Source organism: Cupressus sempervirens, chromosome 10, assembly GCF_028749045.1.
Source record: "Cupressus sempervirens isolate cs-2001-9-10 chromosome 10, ASM2874904v1, whole genome shotgun sequence".
NCBI classification, from domain to species: Eukaryota; Viridiplantae; Streptophyta; class Pinopsida; order Cupressales; family Cupressaceae; genus Cupressus; species Cupressus sempervirens.
Window position 1 is genome coordinate 432,098,420 of NC_143127.1, and position 26,865 is coordinate 432,125,284.

Genomic DNA, 26,865 nt, shown 5'->3' on the forward strand with positions numbered 1-26,865 from the left:
CAGCAATGCTTAGTTTCATAATTTAATAGCTTTTGTATGACAGGTGGTTAGATGTTAAAACACAGGCAAACCTTTTTGTTAGAAGATATCTTAACAAAATGGGCAGAAGATATATTTGTTTGCAGATTCTCTAGAATTGAGAAAATATAAGTAAATGCAAATTGATTTTTTTGTTATCACCTGATTGCAGAGGAAAATGAGAGACTGAAATTACATTGGCAAGAATGTGGTGCGAATGATGAAATTACAAAGCGGGTTAAACTTTCCTTCAAAATTGTTTCACGATTTAGAGAGTTGTTTATTCTTTGAACAAGCGATGAATAACTGTAAAGAAAAAGATTTAACATGCACTAAGAAACACTTATTTTCTTATCTACTCTCTTTGTCTGAACTTTTAAAATCATTAAAGTGGCTGTGTACAGTTCTGAAGCATTAAAATCACATTAATAAATATAAACCATTAATATTCAAAGAGGAGAGGAAGAACCAAAAAAAATTCACATCACAGTAACAGACCTAAATGCACTATAGAAATCATTTCCAACAATCTTCCTCATCTCTAAAGTAGTTCACTAAAGCATCTTTTATTTTTTATTTGGGCACATAAATTTTTTTTTAACAATCAAATATTTAGCCAGGCTGATAATTCTTAAATATTATCTAGTTTGGAAAAATAAATCAGTTTCAACTATCTAGCACTTCTAATCTAGGAATCTAGAATGTGATGTTTAAGCCATCTTCTTTCAAACAAAAGAGAGTCCAATCACTAACATTTAATTTGACCATACTTGTAGAAACCCTCTTGAATTGCCTGCATAAATTTCATTTCTTTCCTCATCATATTCCAATGTAGTAATATCTTCAAAAGCATTCCCCCGCCTTATAACAGAGCAATTCCCAGTGAAGATATCAACAATATTTATTGAGTGCTGACCGACTTTGTTATAAGAAATGAGAAGCTCTTCATCACGAGCAAGCTAAAAAAGCCAACCAGGACTCCGGACAAAGGGGTCTTTATAAAATGTAACCACCTCTCCTTGTAAATTCCATACAAGAACAATCTCACTGTGAAATGTCAAGAACAACCGTGTCTTGTAGCATAAAAGATATGATGAAGGCTTCTTAAACGATGGTTTGCCCAATTCAATAGTCTTTCCACTCAGAACATCAATTATTTGCATGCATTCATTCTCTTGTTTTAGGAATATCTTGTCATGAATGAAGGTAACCATATCAACATTTTTATTGGGTACTAATGTCTGATGAAAAGATTTCAAAACAGTGCCATCATCTAAGGATAAGATCTTCAAAGGAAGAAAGCTTCCACACGCACTCCTTTTTGATACTAAGAGTATTGTACCAGAACCGAGCCTTATAGTGTCAATTTCCTTATCAGCTATAGAGTATAATAGTGTCCAATTCTTCAAATCAAATACCTTGTAAATATGACCTTGGTCTAAAATACCAACTTTTGCATTACCAAAATCAAGCCCTGTAATACCTGGAAAAGTGAAGTTTTCAACCTCAAACAAATGAAAACCCACATCATTTGGTTCACCATTTCTAATGTGGTTGAGTGGGATTCTTCTGCATTTCATTGAGGATTCAGGGGAAGCAGCTGACACTGTGATGAAACAATTATTTTCCTTGATCTTGATACAAAGAAGCTGTTTAAATTGATCATGAGGATTTAAATTCCAGTGACAAAGAATTTTATTTGTGTCTCTATCAAATGCAGTACAAAGACCTGATTGTGCCAAAACAACTATAATGTCTTGAATTATACCAATTTGTAAAATCTTGGATGCATCATTTGTATCAAGCTCTTTGCGCAACTGTAAATTGCGAAACGTTATCTCAGAATGAACATTTCTGAATCTCAACCTATTACCAATCTCACAATTTCCAAGTTTATAGGCAATGTTGGAACATGGCTTCCCTTTCTCTACCATTATCATATAAAATATGATGGTAATTCTAGAACCAATTCTGCTTCTAATCCAAGCTTCTACATGGAAACTTCACTCGCTGTCGTATGTGCTTGTGGCAACAAATGTTAGAATTAGGGTTTATGAAAAATGTGATTGTCCTATTTTTATATGACTCTAACAAGTTCAATGGAATGTGAAAATAATTAGTGCATTATGTTTTAGCATTATCATTTAATTAAAAAAAAATTCAACTTAACACATTGGCCAACTAATTCTCACATTCCATTCAGTTTATCACATTAAAATTGAATTAGAGCTCTTTTATAATTATTAAATATTATATTTTGATTATAGTCATTTATAATAGGAGATAAAATATTGTATCTTAAATTAACTTAATACGAATGGTCTTTATTTTCTCGGCCAATAGAGGGGTGCAGACTGTTAATAGGATGGAAGGGATGGCTATCTTACATGCTTTGAAGTAGGCTTATGTTCTTGGATGGTGTAAGGTGATCTGTGAATCTGACTCTCAAGTTCTAGTTAATCTTCTCCTTGAGAGGCAGATCTCAGATGTCAGTTGGCAGTTGTCATTGATAGTGCAACAGATATTACAGGTTAGCTCCTTGATGGATTCAGTGTCTTATGCCCATATTCCAAGGGAATGGAATAGGGCAGCTGATAGTTTGGCAAAATGGGTGTCGAAAAATATAGATGGATGGATGATTGATGATTGGGAGCAGATGCCCTCAGAGTTATGTCAAGATTTGGAGAGGACTCTTGCTGAGGATGTTAGGGGAATTAGGAAAGGTTGATCAACTTGCTCTTGTTTTTAAAAATAAATTAATAAATATAATAAAAATGAGTAGCACTAGAGCTAATTTATAAATTCTTTAGGATAACCAACTAATTTTTACATTTCATTAAATTTATCACAATAAAATTGAATAAGAGACTTTTGCACATTTATTGAGTATTAAAGTTTATTATAGTAATTTGTAATAGGAGATGAAATGTTGTATCTTAAATTAATTTAATATTTAAATTTAAGTCATGATTGAATTTATAAATAAATATAATAAAAATATCAATCAATTGGTAAACATCTAAATGTGCCAACTAATTCTCACATTTCATTTAATTTATCACAATAAAATTGAAACATTTAATAGTTATTAAATATTAAATTTAATTATAATAATATGTATATTTAAGAGTATAAATATTTAATCTTAAATTAACTTTCTATTTAAATTTGAGTAAATTTAACATTTATAGTAAAAGTCATAATTAATTGGTCCAAATATGTTTTTATTTAAAAAAATATTAGCATTATGATTGATTTTGAAATCCTTAATTAAGAAATGAAGTAGGCCAACAAATTCTTACATTCCATTCAATTTATCATAGTAAATTTGAATTAAAGATCTTCTATTGTGATTAAATAGTGAATAGAGTTATTAGCATTAGAGTTAATTTTAAAATTTTGATTTATAAATGTAGGTCCCAAAACTAATTCTCACATTCTACTATTTTAAATATTAAATTGTATTGTAGTAATCTGATAGGAGATGGATTTATTTAATCTTAAATTAACTTGATATTTATTTTTAAATTAACATGCATGCATATAAACATTAAACAATCATGAGAAGCAAACATGCATCACCACATAACACTTGAGATTTTGGTGACCTAGAAACCCTCCAGGAATAAGAATGTAAAATTGGGGTGGGGATGACGCCCACAAAATTACTGCAGCAATTGATTTCAACCACTTCTGATGGTTTTCCCTGGTAAAGGCTTTACACACCGTCAAATGTGACCTATTGAAAGGATTTACAAACACTTTACATGAAGTGTCACCCTGTTAAAGGATTTACATAAGGCTGTTAAACCCACCTAACTCAATAGAATTTCCAAATTTCTAATACAATTATGAGAGAGTATTAGAATAATACACCTGATCTAATGCAATCTCTGATGCTGATCTCAGGTACTTGATCTGCTCTTCTATCACTGATCTCTTCTAGATCTGATCTGCTAATTTTGTTTCCTGCTCTATTTTGATCAACTGGATGTTTAAGTGTTATCCTTTCCATTAAATCTTTGACACCAAATGTTCTGCAATGACCTTAACAATAGGCTCTACTTTTCCTTCTTCTTTCAACTCTTTGTTGTTCAATGGAATCAAGACTCCCTTATAAGGATTAGTGGTTCATTATGCATCCTTGATTCAAGTGTTCTTGCTCAAACCCTTGAAATTCACCCATTGGCTACATGCCGTCTCTAATTTTCTGATTGGCTGCATGAGGATTGCATAGGTGGTTGGGAGGATTTGATCTTATCCTTTTATCCTATCATGAGTCATGCATAACCGTTTCACATCATGGTTTGTGATTGCACAAACTTTCATGCTGATCTTGCATTGCTCGGCACATGAAGTAATACTAATTCTTGGCACCATCTATTCTGGATTGCTCGGCATCCACTATTTTTCTTGGTTACTCGTCTCCTATAGAATTACTGTGTCACTCGGCACCTATAGAATTTCTATGTTACTCGACACCTATTAACTTCCTGTGTTACTGGGCACTATCTGTGACTTGGCACATATGGTGAAAAATGGTTAAGTGTATTGACACTCATTTGTCAATCTTACTTATTTGATCAACAATCTCCCCCTTTGACATGAGTGTCAAAAACACTTAACTGATCATTCATGATCTAATCCTTATGTGTACATTCTTCACTTGCTTAACTTACATACAAAATTTCAAAAAAAGAAATTGTAAACAATTAATATACCTTATGACTCCCCTTGAGTTGTTTATGCCTTGTCATGTCATGAAAATTGTGCCAATGTGTCTGATCTACTTTGTTCTTTGACCTGTTTCTAGCCTATTCCTAACTTCTAAACCTATTATCTCCTTATCTTCTTACTATATGCATTTATCCTCCTTTAATATATCTCCCCCTTAGAATATTGCCTCCTACATTATCTCCCCCGCCTTTTTTTTAAGGCAAAAGTGGCAAGCCACTATAATATTTTATTACTTTTGATTTGACGAGGTCAACTGGGAAAGAATCAGTAAAGAAAACCCAGCATCATCCCTAATATATACATAGATTTATATAGATTAAGTAAATAATGACAAGGGGTGTATCAACTACCACCCAACGGTGAACCAAAGAGTGCCTTGACATTAATTTCTTTGGACTTTTCCAAACACTATCTTCATGACAAGCTTATCTTAGCAATTAACACTTATCTTACAAATCTTTTGAATCAAACACAAATCCACCTTCGATTGACCCAAGCCCACTAGGAATAGGTCCCTAGCCAGAACATAACTTTGAAGTGCCATGAATCCAATCCAAATCTGAGTTAACCTCATCAATTAAATTCCAAAAATTCTATTCAATCGTCTACATAGAAGCTACACTCATATCCCTAGTGTTTGAAACATTAGGTTCCTTCTGCAAATCAATCATAGCCTGACCCACTTATGGGCCAAAGCTTGAAGCATTTCAGGAGACTGGAGGAGATCCATAGCATTGGAAAGGAAAATTGAAATGAGTTGAGATGGGTAGAAAAATAGAAGTGTCAAAGGATATAAAAACTCTTCACCAATGATATGCCAAATAGCTCTTCGGACTGTGAGTGAATAAATTAAAAACATTCGGTCCAACACCTCATCTGAAATAATACTCGATAACATAGTTTCCTCCAATGCCAATGGAAAGCATATATGAGAAATCTTTGGCATGATGAAAAAATGTTGTTTGTGACACATATCACAAGCCAAAGTGATATCCCACCCACAACTCATCTTGTAACACAAACATGAGCACAGATCACAGAATTGAACTCTTGCATATATGTGCAATTGAAGATGTCATTCCTCAAGCAATAAATTACATAGTGCAACATGATATAAGCCATCTATGCTTGCATAGATTACGTCCTTGAAAGAGCTAGAAAAAGTACTAATGACGGTGCATTTTAATGACTTAGATTTAGCCACATGAGGAAATCAAATCACAAAAACAAAAATTAAATGTTGTCAGAGAATAATCAGATTTGAAAGACTCAAAATATATTGTGCATGTCATGTCATCATAAATGCTTTTGATAAAATCATACGACATTAATGAGCTTTGAATTGTACTCTAATTCCAGGGCAACTTGGAACCTAATACTTATGACCTTGACTCAGCATCTAAAAAACCTACTTTGCTCAGCACCTGAAACAATCCTTCTAAACTTAGCACCTAAACTTGACACCTGATACCATTTTGCTTCACTCTGTCACTAGTTAAAATCTTATGTTTAAGTGCTAGCCATGAGAAACAACCTACTTTAGGAGGAACAACTAGATTTCAACAAAATGAAAAAGCTCTAGAAGTAGGTTTATTCAAACCATTTTGTTGTAAAATTATTTACCACTCTTTCACTGAATAATTTCCATCCTTAGCTGGAGCCCAAAAAATTCAATCTTGGGCTTAAGAAAAAAAGACTTGCCTTGAAATCAAAATATTTTAAAATTGAATGATTTCTTGAGGTGACAGAGGGTTTTAAATAGTAATGCCATGCTTGGCCAAAAATGTCTTGTTTACCTCAGCGTACATTTTCTCCTTGTTTAAGACTTCCAAATGAGGAGTAATTGAGGCTTGAATTTGCATCAATTTTTCTTTAATAGTGGCCTCTTATGTTGATAATGCAGCTAATTCCCTTTGAGTGTGAAGCATTTGAGTAAAATGCTTCTCATTATGTGCAAGATTTGAGGGTAGTTGCATATTGGAGAGCTTTATTTTTCTCTCAAGGTTCAAAATTTTAGGATTTATTTCTTGTGTGAACCTAGAAAAATCACACAATTTTCTATAAAGGGAAAAGATGTTCCCTAGTACAATGTTTACCTTATCCAATTTCTTCGCTAGGTCAACCTATCCTAAAATTTTATTATTGGCTATCTTTTGGTTGACCTTGCCTAGAAAATTCTTTTCTAACCATTCCATTAGCTTTGCAGTTGAATCATGGTCTTCCATATTAACTTGGTCAACTATATCAGATAGTTGCTCAAGGATTGGCATGCTTGCATCTGGAGGTTTTAGGTTGAAGGTATCCATGAATATATCCTTGATCTCATTCATTTCCTGCTTGTATTTGTATTCCTTCCTCATTGAATCTTGCTTCCTTCTTTTATCCAATGCACTTTGTATCACATTCATCTTTTCCTCAATTAAAGTGCTTGAACCATAATAGGGTATTTGAATTTCTTTATCAAGCTCAAGAATACCATAATGAATGGTCCTAGCTACCCTAGTAGAACTTGAGCCTGGTGTCCTGACTTGTAAGGTCAACATGTTAGTACTCAACTTCTGAATGGGTTTGGTAGGAGTTCCTATTTTTGGAAATTCAACCAAAGTTTGTATTGTAGACTCCTCCTTATCCTGTGTTTCTTCCCTATCCTCTTCTTGTGCCACTGCTATTGGGGGTGTACTTGTTATCTGTACTGATGTACTTGTGACTTCCCCTACTATTGCACTCATCTCTTGATGAGCTTGCATGACTATTCTTGGTGGTAGAAATGAAAGTCTAGTAATTTGAATGTTCTAAGGTGGTTCTTGTGGTGGCACCTCACCTTCCTTGATTTTCTCTACTGACTTTTGGAGCTCATCTACACTGACCAATATGGGACTTGTACACAATTGTGCTTAAAGAGTTGTTTGGTCAAGGATCTTAGTAAGATCCTCTGTAGTTAATGGGTTGATGTTTTGACTTGTGGTGTCAGTAAAATCCTTAATCTTTATGATTTCTACAGGTGTGATGGAAGAGTTAGGAGGGCTAGGAGGTGGTAGTTGTGTGTCTTGCACACTTTGGTCTTGTTGCCCATCAGTACCCCTGTCTTCATCTTTTCCTTCCCCCTCTTCAACCTTTTTCTCTACTTATGTCTTCTCTTCTCTCCTCTTTCTTCTTTCTTCTTGCTTAGCAGTAGATTCTTCTTTGTATTCCTCTTCAAGGACATCTTTAGTTTTCTTATATAAATTCTTCCACAATCTTGTGGTTCTTTGTACAACTTCTTCAATTTTGTTTTGGAGAATGGAGAATGCCCTAGATACTTAGGTGTAAACCTAGTGTTATGCCTTTTGACTACTTTAGTTATCTTTTACCTTGTCAAATCAGGCAGTATACTTGCAAGGGTTGATTCTCTCATCCCCTTCTCCATTTTCAAACAAAAATGCCATCTGTCTTCTATAATTTTAGACAATCCTTTTGGCAATTGTCCATCTAGTTCAAGAGGTGTATACTTGAACTATGCCATCATTGCATAGACTGATTCTTCTATCCTATTTTGTTCCTCTTTAGTGAACTTATTGAATCAACCTTTTTCATGTCATTTATGTCTCCATTCCTAATCTTTTCACATTATTTATCAACTGAAGACTTAGGAGAATGACTTACCTTTTTAGATTGATCTTCCTGATCAGTATCAGGTTGAGCCACATATCTTTTTCTTTTCCTTGGCTCTTCCAATGCCTTCTTGGTTGCTTTCTTCTTTGTGACAGCTTCCTCTTTGGATTTTTGTGTGGAGGCCCTTGTTGTAGCCCTGGTTGTTGGCTTCTTGGGTGTTGGCATGGCAGCTTTCTTTGGTTTAGGCTGAGGAGCAGGAGGCATCATTGCCTTCCTTTTGATGACCTTGGCTTTGATGGGTGCTTCCTTGGCTTCTTCTTCCTCGACACTCTCATCTTTGTCTTCACCTTGGCCTTGTGTCAATTCAAATGGCCCTTGTTCTGGCTCATCTTCATCTTTCTCATCATTACCTTCCTCTTCATCATCACTAATCTCCTCTGCTTCTCTTGCTGCACTTATTTCTTCAGCACCAAATTTCTTCTTTATCTTCTTCACTAGCTTTTCCTTCTTCTTCACTGTTGTGGCTGTCTTAAGGTCTCTTACCACACTTGATTTGACAACATCATAGGTTCCAAATGCCTTTGTAGGTTTATCAATATCCTCTACAAGTAGTGTTTTAATTGTTGCTGAAGCTTGATCTACATCAAGCTCATATCCCAATGGTCTAAGCCATCTTACTCTTGGAATGACTGCTTGTATATAGGTGTAATCAATATTAACTAGAAAGCATATGTTGTTCTCATGTTTTTCTACCAGTGAAACTAGTATCGTCATTCTCCTTTTCATTGAGCTTTTAAAATCATCAAAGTATACAGTCATTTGATCATCAAAACTGTCTCCCATCTATGTAATGTAATCATCAATTTGATCAACAATTGCTTTATTATGATCCCAGTTGACTTTGCCAAATGAAGGGAATTCCTTCATCACGTAAAAGAACATGCATACCAACACTGACCCAAAATTTCATTATGCTCCCTTGGACTTTATTATTGCTCCAAGATTTTCATTTATCTACTACAACATGAGCTCTGCAAGGTCATAGGTGTGGTCTTTCTTTACAAGATTATATGCCACATCCACTGCTATGCAGGGTACACTATTCAACCTATTGGATTGATAAAACTTATGTGATATGATCCTTATAGAAAAATCTAGAAGGGGATCAGAAATGGTGTCTATGATCAAGCCTCTATTGTTCCACTTTGCTCCTATCTTTTTCTCAATGGTTTCCCTCTTTTCACTTATGAGTGTCTTGGGCCAATCTAGGGTTGGAAAACCTATGACCTTATGAACCATCTTCTTAGTAATTTTAATTGGTCCTTGCTCTAACTAGAATGATCCATCATGGATTTTGCTAAGTACTATATGTATCCACTTAGTTTTGAATACGATTGGAAAAACTAGGGCTTTAGTTAAACCCTTATTCTCTACAATTGAATATTCATCCTTCAATATTCCATCATCACAGAGTTTGTTGTAGGCATTGTAGATTTCTAGGTCTCCTATGGCTCCAATCTTATAGTTGTAACACTTACACACGTCTTGGACCATAACAACTTTTTCTGGAATCATAGACAATGCACCTATGGGATTGTTTTTGTATGCTACCTCTGGTATGGACCTAAACTCAATTTGTTTAACCTCGTTACTAACAAGCTAAATCTCATGGCATTCCTTTCCTTGAATCAACTTTGAACCAGACACCATTTTTGTTGAACTAGGGTTTGACATTTAATGTAAACTTCACAAACTGTACAACTCAGCACTTGAAGGAAATACCTAGTTAAATGCTTGAGATCTCTTGGGTTGATGATGAATCATTGCAAATCATTGATTGAATGCTTGTAAATTGCTCAGTCATTCTCTTGGTAATCACTCTTTGTTTGAATGGCTCAAAATGAATCAATTTTCACCTTTAAGCAACTCAAAAACCTTGCATTTAATGCATTCTTGTACCTTCACCTGTCACTCAACTTCCAAATATTTTCAACTTGGCAACTATTCTATTTCACTCGACAGTTATTACCACTCGACAGCTATTGATTTTGTCAGTAACTCGGCAACCACTTAAAGGCTTTGCTCGACTTCCACTCGACTTCTTAACTCAGCTTCCAAAGCAGTTTTACTTGGCAACCAAAGACATCTCAGCATCATTATTCAAATTTTGTCTTGGCATCTTATCTCATGCAGATTTATACTTTACAATGCTTCTTCACTATTGACGGCTAATCTATGATACTTCCTTATATGTATCAACCCCATAGGCTCATCTTGTGATTAGTTAGATGAGATATGATCACTTGACCTCTTGGGTGAAGTGACCCTTCCATTAGATGTACTTGGTCCATCTTTTTTCTGCCATGTCTTCTTCATGTCTATTCTGATGTGTTCCTCATCAACCTTTTCATTGCCCTTATTTAATTCAATCTTGGGTGCCTTGGCCTTTGTTGGACAATTCTTGCTGAAATGTCCAACTTTCAAGCAACTGAAGCAAGTAGTTTGGTTCAATTATCTTTTATAGTTCCCCTTGAAATGTGTTCTGATGCAATTCTAGGGTATGTGACCATGCTCTTGACAATAATGACAACTTTGTCTTGTATTGTAGTCCCAATTGTAATGGTGTACATAGTTGTCCTTCTTACATGCTGATTTGGTGTCCACATAGGCTTTGATCTACATTCAAAGCTCTATGTCCATACTTCTTGTAATTATTGCAGTGTCCATCAAATCTTTGTGTCCTTGTGACTTTAGACCTGTAGTCTTGTGTCTTGTGACCTTGCATGTTACACTTGTGACAGTAACCCTTGCTTTTGGGTGTGTTTGGCTAATTGATCCTTCTACTTTTAAAAACATTAGTAGTATGCCCCTTTTTATTATAGTAATGACAAGTGGGTTTAGGATCCTTACCTTTGTCACTTCTTTGTTCAACACTCTTTGATGATTCACCAACTTCAATGCTGGTGTATCCAAGTCCTGATGTATCATGCGCTAATCTTGGGGATTTTAGCAACTATTCAAAGTACTTGATAGCTTCACTTGACTTGTTGAGATTCTCTATTGTTTCTTTTTCTCTCTTAAATTCATTCTACATCCTCAAAGTAGAGATCTCAATATCTTTCATATTGAGTTCATGATGAAGATTCATCAGTTGGCCAAGTGTATCCATCTATATGTTTGAGATCCTTGTTAATTCCATACATTTTTCTTCAAGTCTGTTTGCAAGATTTATTTTTTCATCTTCCATCATGACTCTTCCTCAACTACTCTTTTCTTTTTCTCAGTGATTTCACATAGCATCATGGCTTGTGATTCATGCTCCATCTTAAGAGTTCTTATCTCTTCTACTTGAACTCTATTTTTCTCCATTAGTTTTGCTATTGCTGCATCAAATTCTTTGGAATCTCCTTGTAGTGAATTTATCATTTTCGGCTATAGCTATTTCCTTCCTTCTTTTTAAGGATTTTCTTAATTCCTCTCTAGCTTCCTCTACCTTGTGTAGAGCGAGATGCACATCTATCACCTGGTTCTCAATGATCTTCCCAAGTTTGAAGACTTCCATCTTCAAATCTTTTCCTCCAAGCTGTTAAGCTTCTTCTTAAGAGAATTTGGCTCTGATACCAATTGTTAGAATGTCTTAATGGGAAGAGTGCTTCTAAGAGAGGTGCGGGGGGGGGGGGGGGTAGGGGTGGGGGTTGGGTGAATCAAAAGTACTAACCTTTTCACTTGTTTTAAATTCTTAATAACATATAATTGAAATTAAAATGCATGCATACAAACATTAAATAATCATGAGAAGCAAACATGCATCACCACATAACTCTTGAGATTTTGGTGACCCAAAAACCCTCCAGGAATAAGAAGGTAAAATTGGGGTGGGGATGACGCCCACAAAATTACTGTAGCAATTGATTTCAACCACTTCTAATGGTTTTCCCTGTTAAAGGCATGCCCTGTTAAAGGCTTTACACATTGTCAAATGTGACTTGTTGAAAGGATTTACAAACACTTTACATGAAGTGTCACCCTGTTAAAGGATTTACATAAGGCTGTTAAACCCACCTAATTCAATAGGATTTCCAAATTCCTAATACAATTGTGAGAGAGTATTAGAATAATACACCTGATCTAATGCAATCTCTAATGCTGATCTTAGGTACTCGATCTGCTCTTCTATCACTGATCTCTTCTAGATCTGATTTGTTGATTTTGTTTCCTGCTCTATTTTGATCAACTGGATGTTTAAGTGTTATCCTTTCCACTAAATCTTTGACACCAAATGTTCTACAACAACCTTAATAATAGGCTCTTCTTTTCCTTCTTCTTTCAAATCTTTGTTGTTCAATGGCATCAAGACTCCCTTATAAGGATTAGTGGTTCATTATGCATCCTTGATTCAAGTGTTCCCGCTCAAACCCTTGAAATTCACCCATTGGATGCATGTAGTCTCTAATTTTTTGCTTGGTTGCATGAGGATTGCATAGGTGGTTGGGAGGATTTGATCTTATCCTTTTATGCTATCATGATTCATGCATAATCGTTTCACATCATGGTTTGTGATTGCACAAATTTTCATGCTAATCCTACATTGCTCAACACATGAAGTAATACTAATGCTCAACACCATCTATTCTAGATTGCTCAGCATCCACTATGTTTTCTGGTTACTCGGCTCCTATAGAATTATTGTGTCACTTGACACCTATAGAATTCCTATGTTACTCGGCACCTATTAACTTCTTGTGTTACTCGGCACCTATTAACTTCTTGTGTTACTCGGCACTATCTGTGACTTGACACATATGGTGAAATATGGTTAAGTGTGTTGGCACTCATTTGTCAATCTTACTTATTTGATCCACATTATCATAGTAAAATTGAATTAGAATCTTTTTACAATTATTGAATATTAAAATTTATTATAGTAATATCTAAAATTTATGAGATGAAATATTTTATTTTAAATTTAACTTAGCATTTAAACTAAAGTGGTGAGTTTGGCTTGTACCTTTGGTGAAATGGTGGGGCTTCTTGCATAAAATGCCTACAACCAAGGTTCAAGACTTCACAAGTTCACTCTCTAGTGTGGTTCTTAATTGATAGTTGTTGACTTTGACCTTTGGTGAAATAATGGGGATTCTTTCTTATAGTTCTTACAACCAAGGGTTAAAGAAAGTTATTGGCTTTGGCCTATTACCTCAAATTTTAAAACTGGTGAAAAAATAGGATGGCTAAAAAAGAAAAAAACTTTGCAAGGGAAAGGTACAAAAAACCAACCCCCTTCTCAACCTCCCTCCCTAATCAAATCCCAAAAAACAAAATAGGGATTATACATGCTGATTATACATTCTGCCCCATAGGAAACCATGCTAGAAGGAAGCCACCATTAATCCAAAAGAAACACACCAAAAAGTGAATTTTCCTAAGACCCAAGAAACCCAAACCAAAGCAACTCCCCACTCTCAATCTTAGATTTCAGAAAAACCCAACCCAATGCAATATCATTCTTAGAAACCCTCCCATCAACAATTTCATACCATTAACAATGAATAGAGTGAAAACAAATGGTTTGAGTTGTTAGAAATAGATAATACTGAGAGGGGCAGGGGGGGGGAGGGGGAGGAGGATTATACATTTCGATTATACATTCCACCCCATAGGAAACCATGCTAGAAGGAAGCCACCAAAACTCCCAAAGAAATACACCAAAAAGTTAATTTTCCTAAGACCCAAGAAACCCAAACCAAAGTAGCTCCCCACTCTCAATCTAAGATTTTAGAAAAATCCAACCCCATGCAATATCATTCTCAAAAACCCTCCCATCAACAATGAATAGAATGAAAAAAAATGGTTTGAATTGTTAGAAATAGATAATACTAGGGGGGGGGGGGAGGGGGGGGGGAGGGGGTGGTGGGGGAGTGGGGGTGAATCATTATTTTCAATCTTTTTGCCCACATATTATTAATTACTTTACCACATGCATAAGAAAGTAAACCAATAATGCTAAAAAATATAAACAACCATACAAAAAGAGAGATCATAACACCATATTTTGTTAACTACGGAAACCCTAGCCAAGGGAAAACCTTGATGGGGATGAAACCCACTAGATGATTCATTATATAAAGAATCTGGTGAAGGATATTGATGCTGTTAGGAGAATATGAAGAATGTATAGTGTCTTGAGTCCCTGTTAGGAGACTAGACCTTGTTAGAAACCTCAACCCTATTAGGAGTTGCTTCAACCCTATTAGGAGTTGGTGGATCAAATAGAAATGTGTGCAAGAAGAACCCACTACCTTAACATGCAACGATACAATGAGATCTTTACGAAATAAGTATACATATAGTTCTGAGATACTTGTTGTACTTTGCAAATTTTCTGATTGACAATTCTTCATACAATAGTGACTGCATACAACTTAATCTACATCACATCTAGCATAGCAGTGCTTCACATCATATACCACCAAGTTGCATTCACTTGTTACTCTCATTTCACAAGATCATATCAACTTCATAATCACTGATCACATAGCATTATCATCATATTTTTATGTCATGCTAACTTCACAAATAAAGTTCTTTACTTATACCAAACATATTAGTAATTTCTTCCTTAGTCAACTCACATAACATTATTAGAGTCATCTCATAAAGAAATAACAATTAAAATAATAAATCAAGTCATTTTAACATAATTTTCTAACATGCTCTGTTCTACGCTGAGTCATCACTGCATTACTAATTCCTTCATAACTCAAACTTGATTTATTGTATGGACATACACACTAGTATACATCATTACTATGATGTCCTACATCTCTGGTTAACTACACAAGAGAATATTCCAAGGGAATATTCTCTTATCATCAAAACTTTTATGATGTAACACTATCTAATACTTGGACAATTTTCTTTATAGATGAACAAGATTGATCTGTAAAACAAATATGTTGCCATAAATGACAACCATAACTTACCTTATCTAATTTATTGGACATATTGCCAACAATCTCCCCCTTTGGCATGGATGGCAACATTTTTGGAAAATTGGCTAAGCCCCAAACATGATGTCATACCACTTAAAACAAATAATCATAACAAGAAAGAAAACATTGAATTCATGTTATGAAAAGGTTACATCCCTTATAACTTCCTAAAACTTATTGCTCCCTCTTACAATTATAATTACAATTTTCCATATATCTCCCTCTTTGGCATTAATGAAAAAGATATCAAAAATCTAGTAGCTGCATCAAAAGTTGGAAAAGCACTTGCTGATGTTAATCTTTAGCTGCAAAAAGTGTTTCTTCCAACTATCCTTAAGTGCATCAAATACACTAATAAGCACACATAAAACATATGTTGCCAATTTTTTTGCATTCAATTCTATGGCCACAAACTTTTCATAAGAAGATTTTGTTGACAAACATTCCTCGAGTTAGTTCTCTAGCAATGTTATTTGTGGGAACAAGTGTTCTCTTAGAAGAGTGAATCTCTTCATAATTTTCTCTTTTTCTGCTTGGATTTCCCTTATACCATCATGAAGTATTTGCATTGTGTGCTGAATGGTGTCTATCTTCTTATTCTATTTCAAAAATTTTTCAGTGGCTGTCTGAAGCTCAATCACTTTTTCTTTGAACTGGTCATCAAATTCTTGAAGATAATTATATGCCAAGTTGTACTTAGCATAAGCATGTTTTCCTTCCTATATGCACTATCTCAATGCTTTGATATATATATTCAAATTTTCTATATAATTTATCATATTAGGGCACATGGTGTTTAGAAGTTTACCATCATGCTCTATTTGTGCTTGAATTGTAGCCACATTAGAGAGTGTTGTGAATTCATTATCAAAGGCTTTGCACAAAATTGTTGTGCACTATTGAATATCTGTAGGGGTAGGAGGTTTGGAAATTTCTACTACTGTTGTTGTTACCTCTGCTTCTTGAGTAGATGGTGTTACTACTACTAGTGTTAAGGGTACATTTGAGGTCTCAATCTTTTTTACATCTTCTTTCGTAGGTTCCTAATCCTTTTCTTCATCAGAGCTATTGTAATCTAAAATATTGCCAAAAATGCTAGTACCAAAATCCTTGAATGGATCCTCTGTTTTATCAACTGTCACCTTGGTGTTATCTATTTGCATAGATTCATTGCCAATAGTAATATGTGGTGAAGAAGTTTGTGTAGCTATTGGTTCAAAACTATGAGGAGGACTACACAATGTAGGACTAGCTTCCTTTGTGTGCACACACTCCTCAAGTGTCTAGCTTGCTTACTCTAGCTACACACTTTCTTTGGGCATGAGGCTTGCCTCCTTTTCCTGCACACTTATCTTAGGCATAGTAGACATGTATAAAACTATAGCCTCTTGAGTTTCCTTATCAACTTCTTCATAATTTCCTCCCATGAGAAGGATGGATCTCCTTTTATGTCTTAACAATGGTGCTATACCTTTCAAAATTTATATTGCTTCTTCCTCATTCTTTACAAAACATAAATTTCTTACCATATTCATTCTTATTTGTTTGTCTTCTTTTACAACTCTTCTCTTTCTTTTTCTCAATCTATTATATAAATCTTCAGGTATCTAGCCTTTTGTACTATCAAATCTCTTATCTTTTAGGATCATATTCCTAACTACAACATTTTCTAGCTGTCTCTTATCCATATTATTATAAAAATCACAATACTTATTCAATTGTAAAAAATTATTGTCATTAATGATTAACATGTTTAGATTTTCTACCTTAGGCTTCCATGCTTTTTGTCCTACTGATGTCTTAGCTTCTTGATCAACCATTTCAACTGGTCTGTAACCAGTTTCTTCCTGAAATTTAGATGAGCTAATCTACAAAGTTCTTCTCTTTTTGCTTGGGCCACTTGTAGTCTGCTTCACTCTCCTTTTAGGAAGGGTTATGGTTCTTGTAGACTTTCTTGTAGCAAGTGCTTCTTCTATCTTTAGCGATTTCCTAAGAGGTTGTTGGTGCATAACTGTTGCATAAGGCATAGTAGGAGTCCATGCACTTGTTTGGACAACTATGACCTCTTTAGTAGGTCCTTCCACTACAATGGGTGTAGGGGTCAGAAGCTTAGATTGGCCACTGGGCTTCATTTCCATAGCTATTCCCTTTACCTCATCAAATTCCTATCTAAACATTCATGATTCCTTCAAAATGGAATCAATCACTTTATCAACCTTTTTCTTGGAATCCTTTATTACTTGACTAGTATTAACTTCTCTTATCTTCAATGTAAGTGCCCCATCTAGGAAAATTAGAGTCAACTTCAGAATGAAGGATTATCTGTACATATCCTTCAATTAGTTCTTCACTCATCTCATATCCCATTGGTTCAGTGAATTTTACCTGAGGAACTACTACCTCCATACATGTCAAATCTATCTCAACCATAAAACACAATTCATCTTTATACTTTTCTACGAGTACAAGAGGTATGCTATACCTTTGTTTCATTTCATCTTGGAAGGATTTCATTACTCTATCAATATCACTATCCCTGACTACTTCATGTCTTGACCTATATGCTTAAGTGATTAGCTACATTGTGCACTCATTTTTATTCCAAACTAAGATTCTAGGGAACTTCTTAGTAGCATAGACAAATATATGTGTAATAGGGATTCAAATCTAAAAATTGTACTCCTTGATTTCTTGATTCCAGCTATGTTGTCCAACAATTGTGTTCTGATAATGACACACATCTGGACCTCTTCACCTTTTACTACCAAGTAAGTTGCATGAAGAAATCCTGTAGGGACTAAATCCATCCTAGATCCATGATTGTACTTGTATCCCAAAATCTTGCAGATAGTCTTGCTCCATCATCTTGAATTGAGTTGACTTGCATGTTTCTCCCATCAAAATATGTGTTGAGATTTGCCTCAACTAGTTTACACACATTCTTAATGTTTACTAGATTACTTCCCTCATTGCTCAAACCTATGACCATGTGAATTAGGTCATTTCCAATACACACAATATAATCTCTCAACCATAGAAAATTATCATGTACTCTACTCAAAATTATCCTTGTCCATTCATTGTTATCAAAATCCATATAGAACATATTCTTAACTAGGTTAAGTCTTTCTAGGTATCTATGATCAGGTTTCAATGACAAGGGATTATTGCACATCTTTTCCAATTCCTTATGAATCTCTAAGTCACCTATGCTTTCAATATTATAGTGGATATATCCTCTTATATCTTTTACGTAAAGAACATTTTTTGAAACTCATAAAAATGCTCCAATGGGGTCATCAAGAAAAGAAACAAATGGGTGTTTCTTAAAATTGTACCTAGGCGTATTGCTCACATTATAAACTTCTTGTCTTTCCATTCTTGAAAGATTATGCTCAATAATTTAGAAAATACCTCAATTTTGCATACTAGGGATTCTAGAGACTTTGTGTGATTGTAGGCCTCTTAAAGTCTCCAAATCTTGCTTCAATCTTACACACAAACTTCACACAATAAAATGATGTATGCAAGTCAGTTTGGATCCTTTAAACCTTTCACAATCTATACTTCACATGAAATGCTTGTGTGCCACTATTTCAATATACTATCTATATGCAACAGAGAGTTTAATCTTCTTATATATCCTCATCCTGACCTTATCAGGCAATGTGCACTTTACTGCAAACTTCTCTCAATGTCTACTACATGCTATCAACTGTGAAACCTTTGATACTTCCTCTAGCATTAGTTATCAACAATTGATACTCTGTTTCACTGCGAATGCTTAATCCTAGTAAGAAGAATCACAAACAATAAGTAACTTCAATATCTTGTTAGGTACATCTTCTAGAGTTGTATGAGAGCTTTCTGGTTCCTTTTCCTTTACAAATGATTTCTTTAATTTATTTGTCTACTCCTTCATTTCTTTCTTCAAACTATCATCATTTCTTCTATTGTTCCTTCTATAATTTTGATTCTATCCATTCTACAAAACCTTGATGTGTGTTCATAGTTATTACATAACTGACATATAGGTACATATCTTTTTTGTTCATTTAGCTTGTCATTAGGTGTCTTGCAATTCCTTGCAATGTGTCCAAGATTGTTGCATTTGTAGCAAACAATTTGTCTTCTTTCTCCACTTTCATTGTTATGAGATCTTCTTTTGTTTCCTACATGGTTAGTGTTCTGATGCATCCTACTATTTGCATTATCACTATCAAACTTAGGTTTCTTATAATCTATTGCATAGTGACCATATCCATGATAATTATGACAATAAAATTTTGAAATAGGTTTTAAGGACTTACCTTTGAAATTTTCTTCAATGTCTTTAGGTTCATCACACCAGGAAAAATATTCCTTTCTTTTCTTGTCCATATCTTGATTAGCTTCTTTATCTTTCTTAGAATGGGTGATATTCTCTTTGTCTTTAGATGTATCATCTATCTTGCTTAGATCCTTATTGATTTCAATAGTAACAAGTTTTTTTCTCTCAACAGATTTCTTAGTGGATTGACCAAGAAAGAATCCAAGTCTAGTCTTATCATAACTGGGTCTTTGTGCACATTTTTTTTTTCAGTCTTATGACTGCTAGTATGTAATTTTTCAAGTTGCTACTTGGTTTGTACCAACTCACCTTTCACAATGGTGTTTTATTTTTCCAATTCTACATAATTTGACTTAATAGATTCCAATTTAGATATTACCATGCTTAACTGGGATCTCAAATTTGCATTTTCAGCTTTCACTTCAGAGTCATTCTTTCCTCCATTTTTCTTAAGACTCAACTTAAGTTCAACTATTTTTTACTCATGTTTTAGTATCTCATTTTCTTTCTTCAGATCTTCAATATCATCATCACTGGTCTGATTATTAGGTCCTTTCTATTTTAGGTAATCTATTTTGTCTTTTAATTCACCAATGTAGGCTTTTGCATCCTTGTATCTATCTTTCACACCATCTCTTTCATCAATAAGAAGATCAATATGTTCAAGTGCTTCTTCAAGATTCTTCTTCAATTGTTCCATATCCATAAGGATCTTATTCAAGTTGTTAAACCTTTTCTGAATAACTAAGCTCTGATACCAATTTTTAGAAATAGATAAGACTAGAAGGGGCGGGGGGGGGGAGGGGGGCGTGAATCAATATTTTCAATATTTTTGCCCACAACTGAATATTATTAATTACTTTACCACATGCAAAAGAAAGTAAACCAATAATGCTAAATAGTATAAACAACCATACACAAAGAGAGATCATAACACCATATTTTGTTAACTAGGAAAACCTTGGCCAAGGGAAAACCATGGTGGGGATCAAAACCACTAGATGATTCACTATATAGAGAGTCTGGTTAAGGATATTGACCCTATTAGGAGCCTCTGAAGAATGTATAGTGTCTTGAATCCCTGTTAGGAGACTATACCTTGTTAGAAGCCTCAACCCTATTAGGAGTTGCTTCAACCATGTTAAGAGTTGGTGCATCAAATACAAATGTTTGCAAGAAGAGCCCTCTACCCTAACATGCCACAATACAATGAGATCTTTAACAAATAAGTATACATATAGCTTTGAGATACTTGTCATACTTCAAAAATCTTCTGATTGACAATTCTTCATACAAGAGTGACTGCACACAACTTAATCTACATCACATCTAGCATAAAAATGCTTCACATCATATATCACAAAGTCACATTCACTTGTTACTCTCATTTCACAAGATCATATCAACTTTGCAATCACTGATCACATATCATTATCATCATATTTTTCTGTCATACTAACTTCACAAATGAAGTTCTTTACTTATACCAAACATATTAGTAAATTCTTCCTTAGTTAGCTCACATACCATTATTAGAGTTAGCTCATAAAAAAATAACAATTAAAATAATAAATCAAGTTGTTTTAACATAATTTTCTGACATGCTTTGTTCTACATTAAGTCATCACTACATTACTAATTCCTTCATAACTTAGACTTGATTTATTGCATAGATATACACATTGCTATATGTCATTGCTATGATGTCTTGCATCTCTGATTAACTACACAAGAGATATTATGTTATCATCAAAACTGTTATGTTGTTATAACACTGTTTGATACTTAGACAATTTTCTTTATAGATGAAAAAGGCTGATCTGTAAAAAAAATATGTTTCCATAAATGACAACCATAACTCACCTTATCTAATTGATTGGACATATTCCCAAAAAAGAAAAACACTTTGCATGGACAAGGTACAAAAATCCAACCCACTTCTTGACCTCCCTTCCTAATTAAATCCCAAAAAAAAAAATAGTGATTATACATTCCACCCCATAGGAAACCATGCTAGAAGGAAGCCACCAAAAATCTGAAAGAAACACACTAGAAAGTGAATTTCCCAAGACCCAAGAAACCCAAACCAAAACAACTCCCCACTCTCAATCTGAGATTTTAGAAAAACTCAACCCCATGCATTTTAGTTCTTAGAAACCCTCTCATCAATAATTTCATACCATTAATAATGAATAAAGTGAAAAAAAAATGGTTTGAATACCAATCAGTAGGCATTTATGTCTATTGGAGTGGTCCAAAAGAAGAAACAATGGAACTAGTAAATTGACTCCAAGATTCCCGCAAGGACCATTTAAGTATCTCTATCCTTTTTGATAAATTGATTTATTTACATTGTGAGAACATTAGCATTATGAATGAATTCATTGCTATCTCCTTTTTCTTAAGGGTTTCTCTTTAAAATTCATTCCCTAGGAATCTAATTTTAACAAAAAATTGGCAACGAAATTCAAATCTGCAATTTGGTTATGTTGTAAATCCATTCCCTTAGAATCAAACCAAAATCAAATTCTAAAATATATAGGGGAAGATCAAGGAAATTTAATAGGGTCTTGAAAAAAGAAACAATCTCATAAATTATGTAAAATACCTAATAGATATGGAAATTGAAGTTTCAGAAATTAGCAAAAATATAATAACAAATAGATCCATCTACAACTTATCCTTTGAAAGGTTTGAAGGTAAAATAAGGAAGATGCATAGAGTTGAAGTCTACCCATCTAAAGAATATATCAAAAGAACCTCAGATGTCATTGAAATATTTGGATTAGAATAGATAAGAGAACCTCCCCAAATAAAATCAATAACCATGGGAACCAATTCATCTTCCATAGGGCTGCCAAAAGAAAACAAAATAGAGGAGAGAGAGGAATGGGAGATTCTGGAAATAGATAATCAGGAGAACACAACACACAGAAATTATATTGGAAACAAAGGATCTTCTCCTAAAAATTAGTGTGGAATTTCATCAGAAGACTTCTAAACTTCAACAATGTTCAAAGTGTTAGGAAGATGATATAGAAGAGATTAACCGCAACAAGACGATGTATAAAAAACTTATCCATGATGTATTTCTATCACAAATGGACAATAAGGATCAATCGGATTAATGGAAAGAAATACATAAAAAATACTTGAGTAATCATAAGCAATCAAATAAGGATCCAAGGCAAGAAAGTAAAAGGAAAAATATACTAACAACATAGAAAGGAGTAGATTTAGAAATCTTAGAAATACCACAGGAAAGAATAGGATTAGAGAAATTTATTACTATGAGAAGAGAGGGCACAAATAAAAACTATGAACCCAACCCATAAGATGTTATGGTCAAAGAAAGGCAAATAAGGAAATTCATAAAGCAATGCAAGAAATAGAGAAAAGAAATTCAAGAAATGGTAAGAGAAAAAAACACCAAAAAAGATCAACAATTAAGAAACTACCATAGTATAACAAAGTAACAAGAACCAAAAACTCATATCCTTGACAACTAGGATAAGAATCACCTTAGAATAAGTAATTATCTACAAAGACAAGAGTGCAATAGAGAAGAATGGTACAAGGACAAAGATCAAATATTAGAAGAAAGATAGTTAATTACATTCCTAAACCAACCAAAAAAGAAGTAGAAGGGGGAGAAATCCCACCAACAAGATAGACCAATGGAAGCTTATAATAGTGAGAAAAAAAAAGAAGAAAATAGTATCACATAAATTCTAGAAAATTCCTAAAAATGGCCAAGATCCATTCAAACTCATACAAAAAGATATAATCACAACGAACACAGTTTCACCCCCACTACCCCTAGAAGTAGAAGCCTACTTAATAGATCAACTAGAAGAAGAAGGACAAGATCAAGCTAAGGATACAAAAGATTAGATTAGGGAAAGATTATGGAAATGGGAGGAATTTGGGATCCTAGAAACACAAATTTAATTAGGTAAAAATAAAAATCAGATAGAATCCCAACCAAAAGATCATGAACACCAAAAAAAAGATCTAAGTGATCTCATATTAAAAGAATTAGAATAAGAAAAGGAAGATGAGGTATATGAAACAATAAAGAGAAGTATAAACAATGATAAAAAACAAAGAGAAGGACTTAAATTAGATTAGAAATTAGAAGGTATCTCAACACTGAGATATGGAAAGAAATCAAGGAAAAGAAGCACGAAATCTTTGGTTGAACTAAGATCAGAATCATGCAAAAGGGATGACCAAAGGAAGATAAGTGAAAGACATAAAACTAGGAAGGGGAAGAGCCTTCCCATAGAACAATGAGGATTGCCACATGAAATGTTAGGGGCTTAAATTCCCCTACCAAAAAGTGCCTCCTAAAGCACAATTTAACAACCTTTGAGTTAGAACTAATACAAGAAACTAAATTAAATCAAGAGGAAGGGGACAAAATGAATAAGAAATTAGGACTATGGAAATCAAAATGGTTAGAATTAGAGGGATCCTTGGGGGGTTTTAGGTATATTATAGAAACCCAGGAAAATTACATTCTCTAGTGTTACAAAAAATAGAAACTGGATGGGAAGCAAGGTCAAGAGTCACAAAATTGATTTATATTTTATCCTAATAAGTGTGTATGGGCCAATTCAAACAATGGAAAAAAGAGAAGCATGGAAAGAAATCAGCTCAGTCATGAATCACCAAAAATTTGAAAACATATGGATTGGAGGAGATTTCAATACAATTCTAGAATTATTAGAAAAAAAGGAAGGACTACAAAACTACTCACAAACAATGAAGGACTTCAAAGATTGGTTTATACAATAAAAAATTTTAGATTATCCTACCAAAAAAGGGATCTCCGCTTGGTACAATAGAAGAAAAGATTTTATCCAAATAGTAGAGTGGTTAGATAGTTTTGCATTGAGAGGAGATATAAACAACTTCAACTTTGTTTTCAAATCAAAAAATATACCAACCACAAGATCATATCACTTTCTAGTCAAACTTGATATCAAGGAACATCAAAAGCCAATGAGAAATCCCTTCAAGTTTGAAAAGATGTGGTGCATAGATGAGGAATTTATGGAAAAAATTATAAATTGGCGGAAGGAAATAAAGTTAGAGGGATCAAGAATGTTCTATTTTGTTTCAAAATTAAAAACAATAAAAGAAAATATCTTAAAATAGAATAAAGAACATTATGGGAATATTTTCAATGAAAATTTGGAAATAGAAAAAGAATTAGCAAATATAAACACAAAAATTCCTAGTCAGAATGGATAATAATAGCTTTAATAAAGAAAAATAACTTTTGTCAAAACAAGCTAATAATCTAGCAAAAGAAGAAATCTTTTCTAGAAAAAAATCAAGAGAAATTTGGTTGGCAGAAGAGGATCAAAATACAAAATTCTTGCACAACAATATGTTAAACAACATAAACATCAATAGAATAGTGAGTATTGAAAAATAAAGATAGACTTGAAGTGATAAGTCCATCAGAAATTGCAGAAGCCTTTACCCAGTACTTTCACAAGATATTCAGTAATTATGAATATTCAGACTTAGCAGCCTAGAAAGAAATATTATCTTCTATTCATGACTAATAACAAAAGAAGACAATAATATTCTAAACAAATCTTTCTCCTTAGATGAAATTAAAGCATCTCTTTTTAGTCTTAACCCAAATAAATCACCAAGACCAGATGGATTCCAAGCCTTTTTCTTCCAAAAAAGTTGGAACATCATAGGTAAAGACTTATGGAAAGAAATTGAGGCAATGAGAAACTTAGTCTCTCTTCTAGCATAAATAAATAACACCTTTATATCCCTAATTCCCAAGAAAGAGGAATATGAAAACCCAGTCCTAACTTCTACCCACTTTCTCTATGTAACACTACTTATAAAGTATTAACAAAAGCATTAGCAACTAGACTAAAAACAATCCTTCCAAAATTAATATTAGAAGAATAAATAGGTTTTGTTCCCAATCGATCAATTTTGGATGGTATAATAACCATACAAGAACTTATCCATTTTTTTTAGGCAAGAAAATAAGCTTCCATGTTGATAAAACTAGACATCCAAAAAGAATATGATGAAGTGGATTGGAGATTCCTCTATAAATCTGTAGAAGCCTTTGGCTTCTCTCATCGGTGGATAAACCTTATCTTCATATGTATATCAACACCCAAGATCTTCGTACTAGTCAATAGAACTCCAAAAGGGTATTTCGACATCTACAGAGGAATAAGACAAGGAGATCCAATCTCTTTTTCCCTTTTAATCATTATTTAAGAATTCTTCGATAGAAAAATAAAAAATCCCAAGTAGAATCCAAAATAAAAGGAATATTAGTAATAGAAGGAGTAACAAACACAACTCATCAACAATTTGTGAATGATACCATTATACCTAGAGAATGCAATATAGATGAAGCTAATAATTTCAAATAAATAAGTACAACATACATTGGTTAAAAGTATTCAAACCATAAATATCTAGATTACACAGACCCTCTCTCACTCTTTAGAACCAAAACTCCACCAAAAGGCTCCAAAACATGGAATTTTATCTTAAATGTAGACCACTGGTCAATAAAAATCTTATATGGAATATGGGGACTAGAGAGAATGCTCTATCTAGGAAGACTCTTGTGATGATTTACCCTCTACAAACAATCTTGATCTACCCCCCAAAATGAAAACAACTTTATCGAATCTTTATGAAAAATATGTTAAAGATTATAAAATTAAAGCAATAGAAAATAATCTGGAAACTTGGAAGTGGAAATCAATAGAGGATTTAAACCTAACAAAGGCAAAAAGGATTCTTACAACCACTTCATAAATAAAAGGGTTGTTAGCCAAAAAGAAAGATAAGATAGGTTGATATGGGGACTGGCAAACAATCGTAAATATAGTGTAAATAAGGCCTATTACCTAATAATAAACTCTCAAAAATGGGAGGAAATGGATGTACCTCTCAAACTTTTTTGGGACCAAGCCTAAATACCCAAAGAAGGCATATTCCTTTGGTTAGAAATTCAAAAATTAATATTAATAGCAGATAAACTGTCAAAAATAAGTTTTCAAGGACTTTCCAGATGTCCATTATGCAATGAAAATTTAGAAACCACATAACACCTTTTATACCGATACAAATATGCAAGAGAATGTTGGATTTGGATAAGAAACAAGCTAAAATGGAAATTAGTCCCCCCAA

The 26,865-nt window shown here is 33.7% G+C and overlaps 1 protein-coding gene across 1 annotated transcript; it reads right to left on the minus strand.

The window, feature by feature from the left end:
• Positions 1-977: 977 nt before the first annotated feature.
• Positions 978-1,952, minus strand: LOC149534575 (uncharacterized). The gene has a single exon (XM_089806039.1). The coding sequence runs from the start codon at positions 1,950-1,952 to the stop codon at positions 978-980; it is 975 nt and encodes a 324-aa protein (XP_089662165.1).
• Positions 1,953-26,865: the final 24,913 nt, after the last annotated feature.